The 20972-nt window shown below is 44.9% G+C and overlaps 2 protein-coding genes and 1 pseudogene across 2 annotated transcripts in view; all 3 read right to left on the bottom strand.

The window, feature by feature from the left end:
• POLA2 (DNA polymerase alpha 2, accessory subunit) overlaps positions 1–16085 on the bottom strand; it is a 19550-nt gene extending 3465 nt beyond the window's left edge. Inside the window, exons 1-16 of the mRNA XM_015823602.1 lie at positions 15989–16085; positions 14873–14997; positions 14390–14475; positions 14033–14090; positions 13067–13173; positions 12729–12910; positions 11903–11991; positions 11596–11751; positions 11281–11343; positions 10916–10958; positions 10124–10248; positions 9151–9189; positions 8369–8442; positions 7325–7430; positions 3575–3681; positions 517–576 (exon numbers count right to left, since the gene is read on the bottom strand). Of these exons, the coding sequence (XP_015679088.1) occupies positions 517–576; positions 3575–3681; positions 7325–7430; positions 8369–8442; positions 9151–9189; positions 10124–10248; positions 10916–10958; positions 11281–11343; positions 11596–11751; positions 11903–11991; positions 12729–12910; positions 13067–13173; positions 14033–14090; positions 14390–14475; positions 14873–14997; positions 15989–16085 (1517 nt within the window). The remainder of the gene's footprint in view (positions 1–516; positions 577–3574; positions 3682–7324; positions 7431–8368; positions 8443–9150; positions 9190–10123; positions 10249–10915; positions 10959–11280; positions 11344–11595; positions 11752–11902; positions 11992–12728; positions 12911–13066; positions 13174–14032; positions 14091–14389; positions 14476–14872; positions 14998–15988) is intronic.
• A 1645-nt stretch (positions 16086–17730) lies between these two features.
• Positions 17731–19831, bottom strand: LOC107294369 (annotated as a pseudogene).
• A 308-nt stretch (positions 19832–20139) lies between these two features.
• LOC107294368 (mucosal pentraxin-like) lies at positions 20140–20972 on the bottom strand. Its single transcript, XM_029285601.1, has 2 exons — positions 20897–20972; positions 20140–20744 (listed from the first exon to the last, which is right to left on the bottom strand). The coding sequence occupies exons 1-2, from the start codon at positions 20970–20972 to the stop codon at positions 20140–20142; spliced, it is 681 nt and encodes a 226-aa protein (XP_029141434.1).

The raw sequence follows: 20972 nt of genomic DNA, 5'->3' as shown, positions 1-20972 counted from the left end.
CCTCCCTTCCTTCCCATTCTCTACGCTCACTCCTTCTTTCTTTTCCTTCCTTCCCTTTCCTTTTTTCCTCCCTTCCTTCCCTTTCTCCCTTCCTTCCCATTCTCTCCCTCACTCTTCCTTCTTTCTCTTTTCCTTCCTTCCTTTTTTTCTCTCCCTCCCTTCCTTCCCATTCTTTCTTCCTCCCTCTCAACCCTTTTCTACAAACATTTTGCAGCTTTTCTACAAACATTTTTGCATACCACAAACACCCATGCTTCTTTCTAAGGCCAAGCCACAGCTAACTGGGTTTAGATTTATTTTTTTATATATATAATTAGCCAGTGATCTCTTCATGAAGACTAGAATCCCCCTTTGTCCCGTACATTGTTGGAAAATGAAGAAAGCCTCCAATCCCAATCCTCCCCTTGGGCTCAGGATGGGCACCAATTGGAATTTTGAGTGTATGTGTTTTTTGTGTATTTGGGGCAGGGTGGGAACAAAACGCAAGCCGTGTTCGGAAGCGGTCCGGAGGCTTACCTCCGCTGGGTCAGGATGTGTTTGAGAATTCGAGAAAAACGGTCCTGAAGACTTGAAGATCTGAGAATGGGAGGGGAAAAAAATCAGAAAACGAAAAAAAAAATTAAGAGACTTTGATCTCTGAAGAGACTTCTGGAGTGGCCTACCTTACAGGATTGTTTTGAGGATAAAAATGTAGGAGGGGGTTAAGCGGATGGCTTATTAGAGAACTGTTTATCAAAAGGAGGGTTAAACTTGGCTCCAAACAAACCTGTGATTTTTATCCACTGACTTTTCCTACTTGAGCAGGGGGTTGGACTAGAAGACCTCCAAGGTCCCTTCCAACTCTGTTATTATGTTCTTTGCTCGGTGATGGTCCATTTAAGTCCCGAATCCTTAAGATTAACACCTCTTTCAAACTAGCCAACATCCCCCACCCAAAACCTCAGGGAAAATATGGGGGGAAAAATATGCTTTTGTGTCTGTAATGCAATCCTGCTGGTCAGTAACAGATGCCTATCTTGTCTGTGACATCATAAATATGTAGTCACATTTTTCTGTTTTGCAAACCCCTCATATGTTAGTCACAACATTTACTTGCAGACACCCACAGCTTAGTCATGGCTAATCGGAGTATTTAAAAAAAAAAAAACTCTTATCACATTCACTCTGGATGAAAGGGTTCATCTCCTTAAAAAAAAAAAAAGGTTCACAAGATTCTAGCCCTTAAGGCAGCTCAGCGAAGGCTATATTGAATTACGGAATAGAATAGAATAGAATAGAATAGAATAGAATAGAATAGAACAGAATAGGAGAGAATGGAATGGAATAGAAAATAGAACAGAAAATAGAATAGGAGAGAATAGGAGAAAATGGGATAGAAGAGAAAATAGAAGAGAAGAGAAGAGAAGAGAAGAGAAGAGAAAAGAGAGAATAGGAGAGAATGGAATAGAATAGAAAATAGAACAGAACAGAACAGAATAGGAGAGAATGGAATGGAATAGAAAATAGAACAGAAAATAGAAGAATAGGAGAGAATAGGAAAGAATGGGATAGAAGAGAAAATAGAAGAGAAGAGAAGAGAGAATAGGAGAGAATGGAATAGAAGAGAAAATAGAACAGAATAGGAGAGAATGGAATGGAATAGAAAATAGAACAGAAAATAGAAGAATAGGAGAGAATAGGAAAGAATGGGATAGAAGAGAAAATAGAAGAGAAGAGAAGAGAGAATAGGAGAGAATGGAATAGAAGAGAAAATAGAACAGAACAGAATAGGAGAGAATGGAATGGAATAGAAAATAGAACAGAAAATAGAAGAATAGGAGAATGGAATAGAAGAGAAAATAGAAGAGAAGAGAAGAGAAGAGAGAATAGGAGAGAATATAGAATAGAAAACAGAATAGAAAACAGAACAGAACAGAATAGAAAGGAGAGAATAGAATATAGAGGGTAAAACAGAATAGAAAACAGAACAGAACAGAATAGTGTTAACCTAAGTTAATGTAACCATCGCCCTGCTTAGCAACGGAAATTGTGGCCCTAATTGTAGTTGTTAAGTCGAGGACTAACTGTAAAGCAGAGAAGCCTTTCTGGAAATCATGCAAACTCTTTGACTTTCTGGGGCAGCCACCGATGACACCCACTCCAAGTTTGTTTCTCTTCCTCCTGTCGTTGTGAGCTGTTTGTGAGTCACCTCTCATCCCAGCTCGTCCATCTGCGCGAGAGGCTGCATTTGTCTCTCACACTCGGTTGCAGATCCGCAGAGGTGTTTCTCGGCTGACGCAACCGGGATTGCGCAAGGCCCCAGATCGACAAAGTGTTGACACTCACTCCTGAATCACTCAGACACCCCCAATGGGGGGGCAGGGAGGGGGCAGTGTTAGCCAGCTTCTTTCGCCCTTCACGTTATACCAGGGAGTCCTTGACTTAGCACCGCAATTCAGCCCAAAATTTCTGTTGCTAAGTTTTATGACTTTGTTTTTTTAAATAACTTTTGTTGTTAAGTGAATTCACCCCAGTTGTTAAATAATAATAATAATAATAATAATAATAATAATAATAATAATAATAATAATAATAAAGTTGGAAGGGACCTTGGAGGTCATCTAGTCCAACCCCCTGCTCACGCGGGAAACCCTATACCAGGGATGGCGAACCTTTTAGAGACCAAGTGCCCAAACTGCAACCCAAAACCCACTTATGCATTGTTGGGTGCCGGGTGGGCGTGGCCCATTGGGTGGGTGTGGCCCATTGGGTGGGTGTGGCTGCGGTGGTAACAGCAGACTGGGTGGGACTAAAAAGTTCAATCAATCAATTCCAACTTTGCAAGATCTTTTTTTTTTCCCGTGAGAAGTTGAAATTGACTGATTGAACCTTTTTTTTTTTTGTACACGGTGGTGGAGGCCTAAAGTGAAAAGGTTTTATAAAACCCAGCTGAAGGCCTAAGATTGGGGCGACGGCGTGTGTGCCCACAGAGAGGGCTTTGAGTGCCGCCTCTGGCACCCGTGCCATAGGTTCGCCACCACTGCCCTATACCATTTCGGACAAATGGCTATCCAGTCTCTTCTTAAAAACTTCCAGGGTTGGAGCACTCACTGCCTCTGGAGGCAAGGAGTTCCACTGGTTCATTGTTCTGTCAGGAAATTTCTCCTCAACTGTCATAAATATGAAGCAGTTGTCAAAGCATCCAGATATAAACCCCCTGGTCACAGGGAGGCTGCAACGGTGATAAGTCTGAAAAATGGACTTAAGTCCCTTTTTTCAGCGCCGTTGCAAGTTTGAACGGTCACTAAACAAACCGCTGCAAGCTAGGACGACCTATGCTATTATATAAAAGTAAAAAAAGTTGTGATTTCATGTTATTGTCTCGTTCTCCTGCACCAAAAGGAGTAAGTCAGTGTTTTTTTTTAAAAAAAAAATCTATTTTCTCCTCTACCCTAGACTTTTCTCTCTTCCCCTATTTTACGTTTTATCTTTTTCTCTGTGTGTTTATTTTATGCTTCGTTAAAAATAAATAACCATTTTGAACCATGTCAAATCTTTCCTGCATGGAATTGAACTTTTTTAGCGAAGATCCTACCGGCTGATTTCTTCCGCTCCCATGTGTAAGAGCAAATCCACCGAGGTTAAGCCGAAAATCACCCCGTCGATCTCTAAGGTGCAGGGATCGGAGACGAAGAGCACTCTCTGGAGTTTGAGAGGGGGGGGGAAAAATAAATAAATTTGTTTTAATTGCAGTCACCAAAATAACTAAGAAGCTATAATAATAATAAAGTTGGAAGGGACCTTGGAGGTCATCTAGTCCAACCCGCTGCTCAGGCAGGAAACCCTATGCCATTTCAGACAAATGGCTGTCCAGTCTCTTCTTGAAAACTTCCAGTGTTGGAGCATTCACCGCTTCTGGTGGCAGGTTGTTCCACTGGTTAATTGTTCTAACTGTCAGGAAGTTTCTCCTTAGTTCTAGGTTGCTTCTCTCCTTGATTAGTTTCCATCCGTTGTTTCCTGTCCTGCCTTTTGGCACTCTGGAGAATAGCTTGACTCCCTCTTCTTTGGGGCAGCCCCTGAGATATGGGAACGCGGCTATCATGTTATTAAACATGATAGCAGCTATTAAACCCCATAGATAGATAGATTTTATTTTTATTGCATAGATGGGAAAAGAAACTGGAAGAGGCTGAGGGCTTCACGCAACCCCCTTTTCTCCTATTTAAAAGCCACACTCAACTATGTGCAGTCCTCAGCTTACGACAACGGCACCCCAAATTTCCGTTGCTAAATGTCAAGTGAGTTTTGCCCCACTTTACAACCTTTATTGCCCCGGTTGTTAAGTGAATCACTGCAGTGGATAAATGAGTCACACGGTCGCTAAGGGAATCTGGGCTTCCCCATTGACTTTGCCTGTCAGAAAATCACAAAAAAGGACCCTGGGGACGCTGCAACCGTCGTAAATACGAGTCAGTTGCCAAGCGTCTGAATTTTGATCACGTGATCCTGGGGAGGCTGCAACGGATGTAAGAAAACAGTCGTAAGTCACATTTTTCAGTGCGAACAGTCCCTAAACGAACGGTTGTAAGTTGAGGACTCTCTGTTCTTTTTCAAAAATGGAAATGAAAAAGACTTAGGGATCTATGTTAGATTTTCTAAACCCTGATATTGACTCTGATGATGGCTTTCCCCAAGCCAACGTTCTTCCAAAGGACTGGAATCGCAACTCCCAGGATTCCTCAGCGAGCATGGAATTCTGGGAAATGGAGTCCCAAACCATCTTAATGGCGCGCGCGCGCACACACACACACACACACACCAGACCTACTTTCATTAAACAGGCACAGGACGTGGGTTAAATTCTGCTGGGGAATTTCACCGCTTGAGCAATTAATATTTAGGGATTTATTTCCCTAGGGCGTTGCCCCAGCAAAATAAACACACACACACACATACACACCCACAGCCAAAGCTGCACAGGAGGTTTGAGAAAGTTTGGTCTTCCTGCTGTTCTTGGCTCTGGCCCAGCAGAAGGGAAACCCCTGCTTGCCTGTTGTGAGAAAAGGACGGGTGTGTTTGTGTGTTTCGGATTACATATCCAGTTCCCTGTCTGCCTTTTTTGAAAAGAAGATTTAACACAGTCTTTCTCAAGCTGGGCAATTTGAAGACGTGGGGACTTCAACTCCCATGGCTGGCTGGGGAATTCTGGGAGTTGAAGTCCCCGTGGTTGAGAAGTGCTGATTTAACACAATAAAAGAGAACAGAAACAAACTTCGCCCAGAATGAAAGTTGCCAATTCCCCTTTCAAGAAATTAGCAAAGTTTCCATAGAATCCATCCTTGTTGTGTCCTGTTTCAGCTGAGTGGCCGAGTGAAGTACCCCCCCCCCCCAAAAAAAAAGTTCCTGGGCCTTTTTGCAAAAAGAAAAGGTTGTGTCAATGTCCACCCAGGATCAAAATGTAGGATAAAAGGGACAGCAAAGCAAGCAGAGGGGAAGAAATTCTTCCCAGCAAGCCCGGAAGCGGACGACGTAAGACTTCTGAAGCTTGATGGGAGGAAAAAAAATAATTGCAATAATTTCCTCCCTTCCAAAAAATTACACTTTGCACACTAAGGCCTGAGTCACTCTGCTGTCTTGGCTTTTCCTGGAAAAACAACTTCAATTTGAACAGGAAATTCCTAGTATTTTTTTGGGAGGGGGGAAAAAAAAGGCAATTTTTGGCAACTCCAAGCCAAAATGTAACCACTATCGCCCCCTGCTGGTGGCTGAACCATCTTGGAACCTCCTATTGGGAATATCTGGAACTTCCAAAAGCCAAAAGCGGCAATCCAACGTTTTGCCTTTAAAAAAATGTAGATTTCGGCCTGGTCTGAATTAATCTTTTCTTATCAAATGAATGGGAAGAGAACCATCCAAATCAGCCATCCAGCCAAGCCAGATATTTTGGCTTCAAATCCTTTGGCAAAGCATCAGATTTCTGGAGGATGCTTTGCTGACTGCTACGTTCAATATTTGCAAAAAAAGGTGCTTGCAATACTTCTTATGCTTAGGAAGAAAATAGGAAGGCTAAGGAAAGACATCATCCTGGATCTACCCACAGGGTTCCAATTGTGGGGTCCTTGGGGGTCTCTGATCTTGGTGGTTTTTCTTGCAGATCCAATGTTTCCTTTCAGAATTCAGCCCAATCAAATCAACATTTACAGAAAACTAAAAAACTCTATGTTGTATACAGGTGGTCCTCAACTCACGACCGCAGTGGAGCCCAAAATTTTGGTTGCTAAGTGAGACATTTGTTAAGTGAATTTTGCCCCATTTTAGGACCTTCCTTACCCTAGTTCAGGGGTTGGTTCTTTTATGACTGGTGGACTTCAACTCCCAGAATTCCTGAGCCAGCCATGCTGAGGGGAAAGGGAGAGGTTTCCAAGCTGAGCCATACTGGCTCAGGAATTCTGGGAGTTGAAGTCCACAAGTCATGAGGGGGCCAGTTTCCCTCATGCTGGCTCAGGAATTCTGGGCGTTGAAGTTCACAAGTCATGAGGGGGCCAAAGTTTCCCTCATGCTGGCTCAGGAATTCTGGGAGTTGAAGTCCACAAGTCATGAGGGGGCCAAAGTTTCCCTCATGCTGGCTCAGGAATTCTGGGAGTTGAAGTCCACAAGTCATGAGGGGGCCAAAGTTTCCCTCATGCTGGCTCAGGAATTATGGGAGTTGAAGTCCACGAGTCATAAAAGAGCCAAGGTTGCCTACCCCGGTTCTAGTTGTTAAGTGGATCACTGCAGATATTAAGTTAGTGACACGGTTGTTAAGTGAATCTGGCTTTTCCCCATTGACTTTGCTTGTCAGAAGGTCGCAAAAGGGGATCACGTGAATCCGGGACGCTGCGACTGTCATAAATATGAGTCAGTTGTCAAGTATTGTAGTCCTCGACTTACAACAGTTCATTTAGTGACCGTTCAAAGTTACCCGTGACTTAGGATCATTTTTCACATTTAACGACCGTTGCAGTATCCCTGGGGCCACGTGATCAAAATTCAGACGCTTGGCAACTGATTCACCTTTATGACGGTCGCAGGGTCCCGGGGTCCCCTTTTGTGACCTCTGGCAAGCAGAGTCAAGGGGGGAAGCCGGTTTCACTTAACAACTAGTGTGTCTAACTTAAGAGCTACAGTGATCCACTTAAGGAATGTGGCAAGGAAGGCCGTAAAACGGGGCAAGAGCCACTTAACAAATGTCTCGCTTAGCAACACTTAGTGACAGAAATGTTGGGCTCTGTTGCGGTCGTACGTCTGAGGATTACCCGCAACAAGCTTGTGAAGGCGACGTTTCTCTGAAAGGCGGAGGAATTACCTGTCGGTCCTCTTTGGAGAGTTCGTAGACAAAAGGTGGTTGGGGATAAATACACACATGGTGCACGTCTCTCAAGGAAGGCACAAACACAAGGTGGGAGCCGGCACTGTGTGGGATCAAGCAGAGACACAAAATTGTGAGAACCAGGAATGCAGGAAGTCCTCACGTGAAGGGTTAATACCACTTTACAAGGCCTTGGTAAGGCCACACTTGGAATACGGCATCCAGTTTTGGTCACCACGATGTAAAAAAGATGTTGTGACTCTGGAACGAGGGTAGAGAAGAGCAACAAAGACTTTCAGGGGACTGGAAGCTAAAATATACAAGGAACGGTTGCTGGAATTGGGAATGTCTAGTTCAGGGGTAGGCAAACTTGGCTCTTTCATGACTGGTGGACTTCAACTCCCAGAATTCCTGAACCAGCCACACTGAGGAGAAATTGAGAGGTTTCCATACTGAGCCATGCTGGCTCAGGAATTCTGGGAGTTGAAGTCCACGAGTCATAAAAGAGCCAAGGTTGCCTACCCCTGGGCTAGTTTAATGAAGAGAAGGACGAGGGGGGACATGATAGCAAGTCTTCCAATATCTCAGGGGCTGCCCCCAAAGAAGAGGGAGTCAAGCTATTCTCCAAAGCGCCTGAAGGCAGGACAAGAAGCAACGGATGGAAACTAATCAAGGAGAGAAGCAACCTAGAACTAAGGAGAAACTTCCTGACAGTGAGAACAATTAACCAGTGGAACAACCTGCCTCCAGAAGTGGTGAATGCTCCGACACTGGAAGTTTTTAAGAAGAGACTGGACAAACCATTTGTCTGAAATGGTCTAGGGTTTCCTGCCTGAGCAGGGGGTTGGACTAGATGACCTCCAAGGTCCCTTCCAACTTTATTATTATTGTTGTTGTTATATTATTATATGACCATTTAAAGTTATGATGGACCTCTCCCACTCCCACTTTGCAGAGGGGCAAGGAAATATTCCTGGCCTGAAACTGCCGCCTCAATGCAAACAACACCGGTCATCTAAACAAAACGAACTGGCTTCTCACCTCCTCGTTCCTTCAATGATGGTCTTCAAGCACCTCTTGAAGACCTCGTCGTACAACATGATCAGCTGCCCTTCCTAGAAAGAAATCAATTGGGTGGGTTGATCAAGGGTAGAATCTTTCTTGCAGGCTGAAGCTCTGAGTTCAAATCTCATCCAGGTCAAGACAGATAATGATGTGCAAGAAGGCTGGTTCTCTGGCCTATCAGCTTTGGGAAAAACTTTTTTTTTTCGGTGCAGATTTAACATTTAGCCTCTCCTGGGTTAATTCTGGAGAAACCGGACCGATTCATTTAGTGACGGCTCTGCCCTGATTTAAAGGAATTTTTCCCAGTTTAAATCAGGCGGTTCAGAAGCTAATTGGACGTTTTGAACAAAACATTCTGCCAAGTGTCAATTTCTCTCAATTTAACGCTCCCCAGATTTGGGGAACTACACCTCCCATCTGGTAGAAAAAATGGCTTTTGGGTAGCTGGGGGCAGCCCATCTGGACAGCATCCATTTTGGGGAAAACAAACCTCTTTTTTTGAGTTTCTCTCTGCCAAGAGAAACAGCCTGTTGATATTGGATTTTGCTTACTTAAGGCAGCTGCAGAATTTGGCCGAAGTTTTTTTTGTCTTATTTTATTGTTTTCCACTGAAAAATAACGGTCAGAAACAAATGGAAAGATCCTGCAAGGTTTTTAGAGGTCCAGTGTCCTGGTTTGGGCTCCCAAGCGTCAACTTCTGAACTCACACTGGGGCAAAACAAACCGACATTTAATGCCTGTGTCTCTTCTCCACTCACCTCGACTTGTTTGTGCTTTGCATCAACAAAGGGGCCGAGCTGCAGACAATGAAAGGAAGCCGTGGTTAATGAGGATGGACAGAGAAGGGAAATGCATCCCAAACCTTGATTAACGGTGGCTACCATTTCCGAAAAATCAAGCAAGCAGGAAAAAAAAAAAAAGAATTTGCAGAAATTAGTTTCTGCAAATTACAAATGCTGGCCAAATACGATGGATCAAAAGGATTGTGATGAATCTCAACTATGATTCCCAGCATCTACGGCACCAAGCAGTGCTGATGAGGCCGGCCTGGATTACCGACTACAATTAGGAACAATGGATCCTATCCATTACGGTCGTTAAGTTATGCGAGTTGTAAAATGAATCAAACGGGCGACTGACCTGGTTTTAGGACCTTGTTCGTGGCAGTTTTTTAAGGGACCGTGGTGGTCCTAAGTGTAAGCCTGGTGGTCTTTAAACGAACACCAGTCATTAAGTGAACTCATTGTTTGCTAGGGGGCGGTTTTGCCAAAAACTGGAAGTACTGGTTTTCAGTAAAACCGGCATGACGTGAGGTCCTACGATTGTGGGATGCTACAAGAGCTTCGAAGTTGCAATTGCCCAAAGATTGTGGAGGGGCCGTGACCATCAGAACTTTGAATCTGGGTGTTAAGTAGGCCCCAAGTAGGTCCATCGTAACTTCAATGGTCACTAAATGACCAGTTGTAAGTTGAGGACAGCCTGTATAAACTTCTAGAGCAGAGATCCCCAAACTTTTGGGCACCAGGGACTGGTTCCGTGGAGAAAGGTTTTTCCGCGGACCGGAGGGTGCATGGTTTTGTGTGCTGCCTGCATCCCACAGATGGGGCTTTGCTTGTTTGTGCGGTCCAGTTGCTGGCATGCTGTGGCCCGGTACCAGTCCACGGACCGGGGGCTGGGGACCCCTGTTCTAGAGCAAACCCATCCCATAGATTTCAGAAGCGTCTCCATTACCAAAATGCAAACATCCGGCTTGTCTTTATTGATTATCTCAATCAGGTCCACCATGGGCTCGTAAGCGATGCTGTCCGAAGTGGTGTAGGGCCCACAGGCAATCAAGACCAGCCGAGGTTCCGGATCTGGAAGGATTACAAGCTTGCTGAGTTTTTATTTTCCAACAAGCCAGATTATGGCCCAGAGAAATATCCCTGTGAGAGAATAGGAATATAATAGAATAAAGAATAGAATAATAGAATAGAATAAAATAGAATATAAAGAATAGAATATAGAGTAAATAGAATAGAATTAGAATAGAATTAGAAATAGAATAAGGAATGAATAGAATAGAATAAGGAAATATGGAATGGAATGAAATGGAATAGGATAGGATAGAACAGAGCTGGAAGGGTTTGTTTGCATTATCATCCAATTATTAATGGCAAATGGCAGTAATAACGATAGATGGTAGGACATATGCAGACATATTGTATTTATTTAAAAAATACAATGACTGTAAACAGTGCAGGAAAATTCAGTGCACACATTGAATAAAAATACCTTGTTAATAATAACATATTAATATGGTATTAATACATTATTATAATATATAAACCCTATATTAATAATTCCTTAATATTTGTCCCAGAGGACTGTCTCAGCATACTGTGTGAAGGTGGTCAAGTGGGAATGGCTCCACTAACCATGTTTCAGCAAACTGTGGCTTAATGCAGACAAATCCAGCAAGAAGCCAGAATTGTATTTAAGGTCACATGCTGGCTGAACTAAGTTGGCAAAAAGACACCATACCTGTGGCTGCTTCTGTTGGCTTCTGGAAAGGAAGAGGCACCCCCTGGAGAGAGAAGAATTATTTTTTACATTTATTTGCAGAGAGATCAAATAAATTCAACTGCTGGCTTGTAATTTGTCACTCCTGCTTAGGAAATAAACAAGCTCAGGAACAGTCACTTGTCCAGGGACAAAAAAAGACCGCAAAACCCTCCAGACATTAGAACAGAAATCGCATACAAGTAGTCTTCCATTCACGACTGGAATTGAGCCTGCAATTCCGGTCGTAAAGTGGATCATCACACAACTACAACTTGTAAATTAATATGTAGATCCACTTCGAGAGCGTGGCAGAGCAGTGAAGGCTCAGTGTGTTTTTTAATCACCTCGTAGAGTTTGGATACAATCAGCTTCTTGCCGGTGCTGTTCATTCCTTCCATGACCACAACCTATGAAATTAAAAAATGCAGAGAAAAAATTATAACTCCCAGAAACCTCCAGCCAGCATGCTTTAAGATGAATGGACTTCAACTCCCAGGATCCCCCAACCAGCATGATTTGAGATGGGTGGACTTCGACTCCCAGAATCCCCCAGTCTCCATGCACACTTGAAATCCCACCCACATATGTTGGCTAGGGAATTCTGGGAGTTGAAGTCCAAACGTCTTAAAAAGTTGAGAAACAGTGGTTTAAGCTCTCACCTGTCCTGGGAACAACGAATAATCCGAGAGCTCAGAAATATCGACCGGGATGAAGGCCCCTGACGAGTGTTCGCGGTCCCCTTCTAGGATAACGGACTGGGGGTTCAGCTTCCCATTTGAATCACACCCAATCTGGCCCAAGACGGTCACAGGTTCCTTCCGGCAGGCATTAAAAACACAACAATACAGTCAGAGATGCCGTTTTCTTCCAGATCCCCACCGTAAAGGCCACAGGCTTGGAACAATGGGGCTGCCCCCCCTCCTTCGCCTCACTTTTGCTATCAACCCCGTAGCCGCCTGAACACACCTGCGCAGGCACCATCACCGAGGAGAACTCATCTATTTTATAATGGGCCTTGAGGGCGTCGCCCAGTTCTTCAATCTTGTAGGACAGCACTTATGGGGAAGAAAAACAACAGGGAAGTGAAAGAATAAAAAACCGAAAGCATTTTCACAGCCTGCACATTAAAATATTGGCTTTGTTTTCCCCAGTGTTTCAAGAGAGCAATTAAGGCCTGTTTTTTCCATCTAGCCCAAGTGTCTGTGTACGCGTGTCTATCATTCATCTCTCTATCCATGTATCCATCTCTCTCTCTCTCTCCATCTATCATCTATCTATCCATCCCTCTATATCTATCCATCTATCCCTCTCCATCTCTATCCATCCATCCATCCATCAATTTTTCCATGTATCTATCCATCTACCCAGCTATCCCTCCCCACTCTATCATCTCTCTGCCTATCTCCATCCATCCATCCAGTTGCTAAGTGGCTGTAAGTTGAAGACTATCTATCTATCTATCTATCTATCTATCTATCTATCTATCTATCTATCTATCTACATCCATCCAATTGCTAAGTGGCTGTAAGTTGAACACTATCTATCTATCTATCTATCTATCTATCTATCTATCTATCTATCTATCTATCTATCTATCTATCTATCTATCTATCTATCTATCTCCATTCATCCATCCAGTTGCTAAGTGGCTGGCTGTAAATTGAGGACTGCCTGTACAGATGATCAACCAGGGTTACATGAGTCTCCTGCTCAATTGAACAAGAAGTTGTGCAAATAAGCTTGAAAACATGCTGGTTCTCCCCCACCCACCCCGTCCAGAAAACCCCCTCACCATCACGGTTCTCCATCAAATCCTGGAACATGAATTTGTACGGTTTGCTGAGCGAATGGGGGGCGTTGTACACCTGGACCGAAGGGGCAGAAATGGCACGTCCGCCACCTGGTGCCGACCCAAAAGAGGCCACGACTTCGCCTCGGTTCTTCCGGGACGCGTATTTTTGAGAAGGGGTTGCACTTCAAGAGAAGGGGGGGGGGGGGGAAAGCCACTTTAAAAGTCTTCCCAATTGGGATGAGCCAAAAGTTGCCCAACGGTTGTGTGAACTTGCTTCCTTCAAAGAAACGGGCTGGGAAACGAGTCAGGGTCCTTTGAACCGACTCGGCGGTGCCTACCTGGGTGAGAAGCTGTTGGGAGAGAAGTTCAGACGGGGGCTGCGGCCGGAGAGGGTCCGCTTGGAACGGGGGTTCTCTGGGGTGGTGATGGGCCGTTTCTGAGCAGACTGTAAGATGGAATTTTTTCTTTTACTTCCTTTATATTTTTCTTTCCTTCCTTCCTTCCTTCCCTTCCCTCCCTTTCTTCCTTCTCCCCTCCAATTCTCTCTCTCTCTCTCTCTCCCTTCCTCATCACTGGAAGATTTCAAGAAGAGATTGGACAGCCATTTGCCTGAAATGGTGTAGGGTCTCCTGCTTGAGCAGGGGGTTGGACTGGATGACCTCCAAGGTCCCTTCCACCTCTGCTATTCTGCTATTCCTTCCTTCCCTCTTTCCCTCCCTTTCTTCCTTCCTTCTCCCCTCCAATTTTCCTTCCTTCCTTCCTTCCTTCCTTCCTTCCTTCTCTCTCTCTCCCCCTTCCCTCCCTGCCTCTCACAACTAGTTTTCCTTCCTAGCTCACCAAGCTAAATAACACACAATGACACAAAAGGAAGCTGGAGAAAAGGAAAGAGAAAGAGGGAGAAAGGAAAAGGAAGGGAGATGGAAACGGGAGGGGGGGGAAAGAGGCCCACCCTATCAATGCCTAAGAAATTCTAAATATAAATAATGAACAGCAGAAAAGAAAAAAAAAACCCTGGCCTTTCAGCCCCCCTGATGAAGCTACCACACTTTCCCCACACCAGTTAAACGTCGGGAGACCCTGCTAGCAGAAGCTTTGTTAGATCCGGGCCTTTTCGCGAAGGGCTTCTCTTTGCTGCAGTTATCAGAATAGAACCTCCATTTTGAGAAGCAGTCTATCCCAAGGTTTCAGTTGCAGAGCCACAAAAGCAGATTTTGTGTCGCTCTTGGCCACTTGCCCCCACAGGGCTCTCCTTTTACTAGTCACCCTGAAGGAGATACACCCCCCCAAACGCCCCCCCCACTTACTTTCGAGGGCGAGGTGTAGGCCTCCAGCAAATCCTCTTCTTCTTCGTCAACATCCAGACTGCAAAGAGTTAAGACTCAACCGTAAAATATAAGCGCCTCTCTTAAAATCGCACAAAATTACAAGCTCTGCTTCGATCAAGCCAGGGTGGATAGAAAAAAATTGACACTTCCATTCGATCAAAAGTAAATCAGCAAGGAGTTGGACTAGATCAGACTAGTCCAATACGTGCCTGGCTGAGGAATTCTGGGAGTTGAAGTCCACAAGTCATAAAAGGGCCAAGTTGGAAGGCCCCTGGACTAGATGACCTCCAAGGTCCCTTCCTACTGCCACATTCCTCCCACCTTTAGAGAGGATACGACTCTTGAACAGAGTTGACGTCCCCCATGCTGGACCAGCGTTCTTCCTTTCTCCTGCAGGGCTTTGTGGCCTTCTTGCTTAGCATCTAAAAAGAGAAAAGGAAAAAAACACACAAAAATTGTGGTTGTGTTGGCTGGTTGTTTCTTCCAATAAGACACGCTGGCTGGGAAATTCTGGGAGTTGCAATCTAGACAATTTGAAGTGGTTACGGTTAATAATAATAATAATAATAATAATAATAATAATAATAATAATAATAATAATAATAGTAATAAAGTTGGAAAGTGTGACTAACAGCTGCAGTGATTCACTTAATTGTGGCAAGAAATGTCACAAAACGGGGCAAAACTCACTTTACAAATGACTCACTTTACAAATGTCTCACTTAACCACATAGACTTTGGGCTCAATTGCGGTCTTAAGTCGAGGACCACCTATAACTGCTAGAAATGAGGTCAAGCTTATCACCGCTTCCCTCCTACCTCGTGTTCGAAGGCCAGTAAGTTCTCCAGAGTCAGAAGGAGGACTCCCTTGCGCATAGCAAAAGCAACCAACTCGTTTCCTAAATCCAACTCCGATACCCATCCCGTCATGCAGATTTCTTCCACTGTAAGAAAGTAAATAACAAGGAAACCATCTTTTTTTTTTTTTTAAGCCAGCAGGCATTAGAAGGGGGGGGGGGTGTGCCACTCCTGCCCAAATCCCATCGCCACCAAAAGCAGTTTGGGTGGTATGGCAGAATTCGAATTGGTTTCCCTGCCTGTCAGTTTTTTTCCCCTGGATTTTTCCTTTTTATACCTGGGCCAGATCATCATTGTCGAAACACATGCTGGATTCGAAGTGCCAAGTTCTAATCCTGCCTGAATTTCTTAAATCAAGTGTCTTAATTTAATATGTAAACAAATCCATAAAATGGGATAAATCGTGGGATTGTAGTATCTGGAGTTTGGGCTGTTTTCTCCATTTGGGCTCACAGTTTCCTGTAGCTGTTTTAATTTCAATGTTCTATCTTTGTATTATTAATTGCCCCCCATCCCTGGAGACGAGCATAGTATGCAAGCCTAATAAATCACTAACAAATACAATCATCCCAGCCATTGGTTAACCAGGTTCATCTCAGCATCCTTGCCAGTGGGTTAAGTCGCAATGCCATCTTTTGTGCAAAACTCAGCAAAGGGGGAGTTAATTCGCAGTTTAGTGTGTTGGGACAAACCCAGTATAGGATCTGGGGTTCCCACAAAAGAGAGCGGGAGCGCTTTGGTGTGCCCCCACTTCAAAACAAACCCTGAATTGAACAAAGCGAACTTTAGCCATCAAGGCAGACCCCTGATTCTCACCCAAAACCTGGCTTCTGAACCTCCGCGTTCAGTGGCAGTCTACCTTAGACTAACAGCCAGGAATTTGGTTTCTCAGGGATTGACTGGCTGTCCCACCCTCTTTGTTTGCTTATTAGAAGTGATGGAAGGCTACCGTAAAAGGAGATAATTTGTAGGCTTAAACCACGCCTCATCCCCATTTTTTCATGAGGACTAGCGCCCGGTTTTACCCACTGCCCTTTATCTCCTTTCCCCCCCCCCAACCTTCCCCCTTAGCCTTACATTTCTCGGCAATGGAGTCCTGGTCTTCCCCTTCCGCGAAATCCAGCCCGAAGACCTTAAGATCGGCCACTACTGCATCCATAATCCCCAGCCCCATCTTCGCCTCCTTTTGGCGCCAACTACAAAAAAAAAACTCCCGAAAGAAAAAAGGGGCGGAGAAACAAAAACGCGCGCGTCCATTCGGCTATTTACGGCCCCGCCCCGCTTTCTACTACCAATCAGAAAAAAAGGGAATGGGCGGCCGCCACGCCCACTGCGGCTTCGGCTTGTGAGTGGGCGCATGCCGGAGTGGGCGTGGCGGCCGAGCCTGACAGGGAGACTCGGGGAGGGAAAGAAGTTACGTTCCTAGAACGGCCAAGTCTGTGCCGAATGGGAGACTCAGGGAGAGAGAGAGCTTTCGTTCCTAGAGAGGCCGGAGATTTTCTACTCTAATGGGTCTTTTAAAATATTTGCAAGACTTCGGTGTTATGCTGAGCTCTTCGTCAGACAGAATTGTTAATAAAAGAGGGGAAAAAAGTGTGACTGAAAGTTATCTTTCGAAGAATAAAAACACAAAAACGTTTTTTTTGCAAAATGCCCGCCCATAAAAATAAAAATCTCTAGGAAATTATTATAATTCCCTATAATGTTTATGTATAATTCCAAGGTGGCCATCATATTTAATGCACTCAAATAAGAGGCAGCTGAGTCCACAGCAAGAATGGGACTCAGAAGGGGCCCTTCTAAATTTCTTGGGCAGTAAGAAAAGGCTGGTGAGACCTATCTAATACTTTCCAGATTTGCAAGATTCTTCTAATGGAGCTGCACAATAAAGTCAAATTACACGTGTGTGTGTGTGTGTTTCTTCTCTGGTCTACCTTGCAAGGTTGATACAACTGGGTTTTTCCCCCCCTAGGCTGGTTGTGAATGAGACATAACTTTCGCACTCAAGTCTGGTAGCAACGTTATTAAGCCTACAGGATTTCCTTTTTAAAGTGATGAAGTGTGTGTGTTTTGCTGGTTTTTTTGCACACTTTTTTTTTAAACTACTTTTTAAACTGTAAGCTGCCCAAAACTATTTGGAGTCAGTTGCTCTCTAAATTTAATAAAAGGGATAAGAGAAAGGAATCCAGCATGCTTATGAAGGGCAGCTGGCGAAACCCTTAGTAATGCGAGCATCAGCTATCGAATTCTGCCCAAACATCCTGCGGAATTTAGCTACACCTCTGATAAAGTATCAGCCACCAAATTGCAAAAAATTAAAAGTATAGCAGAGGGAGGATTATAAACTGCATTGAAATGATAGAAACTCATCTCGTTCTTCCTCCAGTGGCCCATTTGGTGGCATCGTGAGAATATTTCTAACAATATATTAATTTTCAAACCATTAATGCAAGCAAAATAAAAACACAGACTATAAACCATCAACACAACACTACCAATTTTTATTACAGAAGATCTCGTAGGACAGATTTGTACATTGTTTACATAGGTTCAGAATGCACAGTGACGGGGTTACATAAAATATGTCTGGATGCCCATCCACCCAACAGCAAAGGCAGAAAAAATAAACAATTTATTTTCTTGCAGATTTCCGCAATAAACAGGAAGAATTGAGACTGATCCATTTGGCACAGAATTAGGAGGGAGGGAAGCAGAAATTGTTAAAAAGCATGATTGTCCTTTTCAACAAATATTCACCTGGATAACAATGCAACCAATAAAACTCAGTGGGATTTAAAACACACACATAGACACGGAGTCTATGGATTTGGGGTCACCGGGGTCTGGAAGTTGTTTAACTCCTGTAGAGGTAGGACTTTATCCCAGAGGTAGACCTCAGCCATTTCTCACACAAAGGACTGTTCCACGTCTAATTTGCCCCCGTAGGAATCTTGGTCCTGTGCCAGCATCACCATCAGATCCGCCTTGACCTCGTAGCCCTTCGCTTATCCCTTTCCTCGGCAGCGCTTCCCATCCAGCCAGAGCTGGACTATCCCGATAGCCGAATCCCACATGGCACAAACCGATTCCCAGTGGAAGGGAGATCTTTCTAGAAATCTGGGGAAGGGGAAATTGGTGCACTCCACACCCACACCCACACCCAAACTCTGGGGGTTTTGGAAGAGCAGGATCTCGTTGTCCTGTTCTCGGGAAGCGGCCGAGAAGAGGGAGAAGCTGCGGGTCAAGTCGGTGAAGAAGCGGAGACAAAGGGTCAACTCTCGCAAATCTTGATCGAGGTTGGGCTTCAGGAGAACGTAGGAGTCAGCAGAAGGCTTGGGGAACACAAAGCCCTTTTCCTTCCAAATCTGAGGAAGAAAGAAGAGAGAGAGAAGGACCGTCAAAGGGTGGACTTCATGCCCACCGAGCTATTCCAGCACAACCATGAATCCATGGTTGATTCAAGGTTTAATTCATAGAAGGTGAAGGTTCTACCATGGAATCAAGACTTACTTGTGTTGGTCAAGATCCCTGGAAGGCAGAAGACCACAAGGAGGACTGTACAAACCCACGGATGCTTCTTCTCCATAACATCCCTCAACGTAGCCACCGGTTTCTGAAGTCTGCTGCTTGGCTGTCTCGGGTTGAGTTTGAGAGATGTTCTCAATGGTGTAGGAACAGGGGTAGTCAACCTTGGCTCTTTTATGACTCGTGGACTTCAACTCCCAGAATTCCTGAGCCAGCTAAGCTGGATTACAAGTTCCATCAGCCACCTCCAGGGTGGGGGGGGGGGTGTTTGATAGAGTTTGTCCATTCTTGCAACAGAGAGCAAGAAGTGGAACAAGCTGCCCCCCCTCAAAATACCGGTTGTTTAAAGAAAATTTAATTTAAAAAATATGATTTTTTTTGTGTGTATATACACGCACACACGCTACAGGAAATGCTTTGGACTTCAGGTGCCATTAGCCAGCTTTCCAGGGTGGGGGCTGATGGGGATTATCTCCCTTGCAATAGTGGTTGGGTCCTCCCCACCTAAAATTCAAGCCCTCCAGTGGCCCATTTCAGGGCGTCAAGAGTTTATTTCTAATGATATATTATCTTCAAAATTTACACCGATGCATGCCAAATAATAACACATCGAGAAAAAGCATAAACACGGCACTGCCAAGGTTTATTGCAGAAGATCTCATAGGGCAGGTTGTGCCTTTTCCAGTGCGGTTGTCGGTTTGTTTCTTTATCGCTTTCGTTCAGAAGATGCAGTAACCAAGGGGGTTACATAAAACAGGTCTGGATGCCCATCCAAGCAACGCCAAAGATATAGATGTAATTTCTTCCTTACAGAATTTCTCGGTGGACAGAAAGAACCAAGGCCGGTCCATTTAGCATCGCATTAGAAAAAAAAAATACAGTATTCAAAGAGCAATTTATTGAGTTTACTTTTCAATACTAAACTCTCTCTTTTTTCAGAGAGGAGACACAGGGGGTTTCTTACCGATATTCGCCATATTAGAAATTAAAAGAGAGATGTTTAGATATTTATTTGACTTGGTCTCCCTGAAAGGGTCCTAGAGACCCCGAGCGGGAGGCAGATGGGTCGGTTGTTAAAATCCAAATTAAAAAAATAACAGCACTGGGCACGAAAACAAGCACAGCCAATCACACAGCCTGTGGGGCAAGGGGTGGTGGTGGTGGGAGGCTAGAATCAATGGGGCTCCTTTGGATCTTGCAAAGCTGCTTGGTTGGTTAAGAGCAGGGGGTCTTCCAACTTGGCCCTTTGATGACTGGTGGACTTCAACTCCCTGGCTAAAGAATTCTGGGAATTGAAGTCCACAAGTCATAAAAAGGCCAAGTTGGAAGACCCCTGCACTAAGGTCAAGGGTCACTAGAGGTAACCTTTTCCTTGTACCAGGGGTCTTCAAACATGGCAACTTTAAGACTTGTGGACTTCAACTCCCAGAATTCTTCAGCTAGCGTGCCTGGCTGAGGAATTCTGAGAGCTAAAGTCCACAAGTCATCAAAGGGCCAAGTTGGAAGACCCCTGGTTAAGAGGTTCAAAGCAAGGTTGTTCAACCTTCGGCCCTTGAAGATGGGTGGACCTCAACACCCAGAATTCTCTTCATGCTTGGAGGGAATTCTGGGGGTTGAAGTCCAAACATCTCCAAGTGACCAAGGTTGAGGAGCGCTGAGATGCAGTGAGAACTTCAGTTCCTCCTCTTCTTTGACCGAAGGCTTCACAAAGGCTCTGTCAACACGTAGCCTCGGATTTCAAAATTCAGCGAGGTCCAGGCCACTAAAGGGGCCGGCGTGGTGTGTTTCTGCATGTTGCGTATTTGTTCGGCAGGCAGGACATTGTCCCAAAGGTAGACCTCAGCGATTTCTCCCACAAAGGACTGATCCCTGTCAAAGTTGCCCCCGTAGGAATCTTGTTCCTGCCCCAGCACCACCACCAGATCCGTCTTGACCTCATAGCCCTTGGCGGCCCCTTTCCTTGGCAAGCGTTGACCGTCCAGCCAGAGCTGGACTATCCCGGTAGTTGAATCCCAAGTTGTACAAACCGATTCCCAGTGGAAGGTAGACCTGGCTGCGAGTCTGGGCACTGTGAAAACGGCACACTCCCCTCCCACACAAGCGTGGTACTCTTCAAGGTTTCGCATCAGGAGAATCTCGTTGTCGTGATCCTGGGAAGCGGCCGAGAAGAGGACATGGCTGCGGGTCAAGTCGGTGAAAAATTCGAGGGAGAGGGTGAAGTGTCTCAGCCCTTGCTGTAAGTCGGGCTTCAGGAGAACGTAGGAGTCAGCAGAAGTCTTGGGGAAGACGAAGGCCTTGCCTTCCAGAACTGATGAGAGAAGGAGAGAAGACCATCAAAGGGCGAGCTTCCTACCCACAGAGCTACTCAAACACACCTTGCATGAATCCACGGTCAAGGGAAGGTGGATTCAGAGAAGGTGAGGATTCCCAAGGGACCCCCACTTTCCACCCCTAGCTTACTCTTCTCAGCCAAGATCCCGGGGACGCAGAAGATCACGAGAAGGACCGTACAAAGCCACGGGGGCTTCTTCTCCAT

This window comes from Protobothrops mucrosquamatus, unplaced genomic scaffold, assembly GCF_001527695.2.
Source record: "Protobothrops mucrosquamatus isolate PMUCROS unplaced genomic scaffold, P.Mucros_1.0 scaffold1928, whole genome shotgun sequence".
Lineage (NCBI taxonomy): Eukaryota > Metazoa > Chordata > Lepidosauria > Squamata > Viperidae > Protobothrops > Protobothrops mucrosquamatus.
Note: the sequence above shows the minus strand (reverse complement) of the source record. Positions and strands in the feature narration are given on the sequence as shown.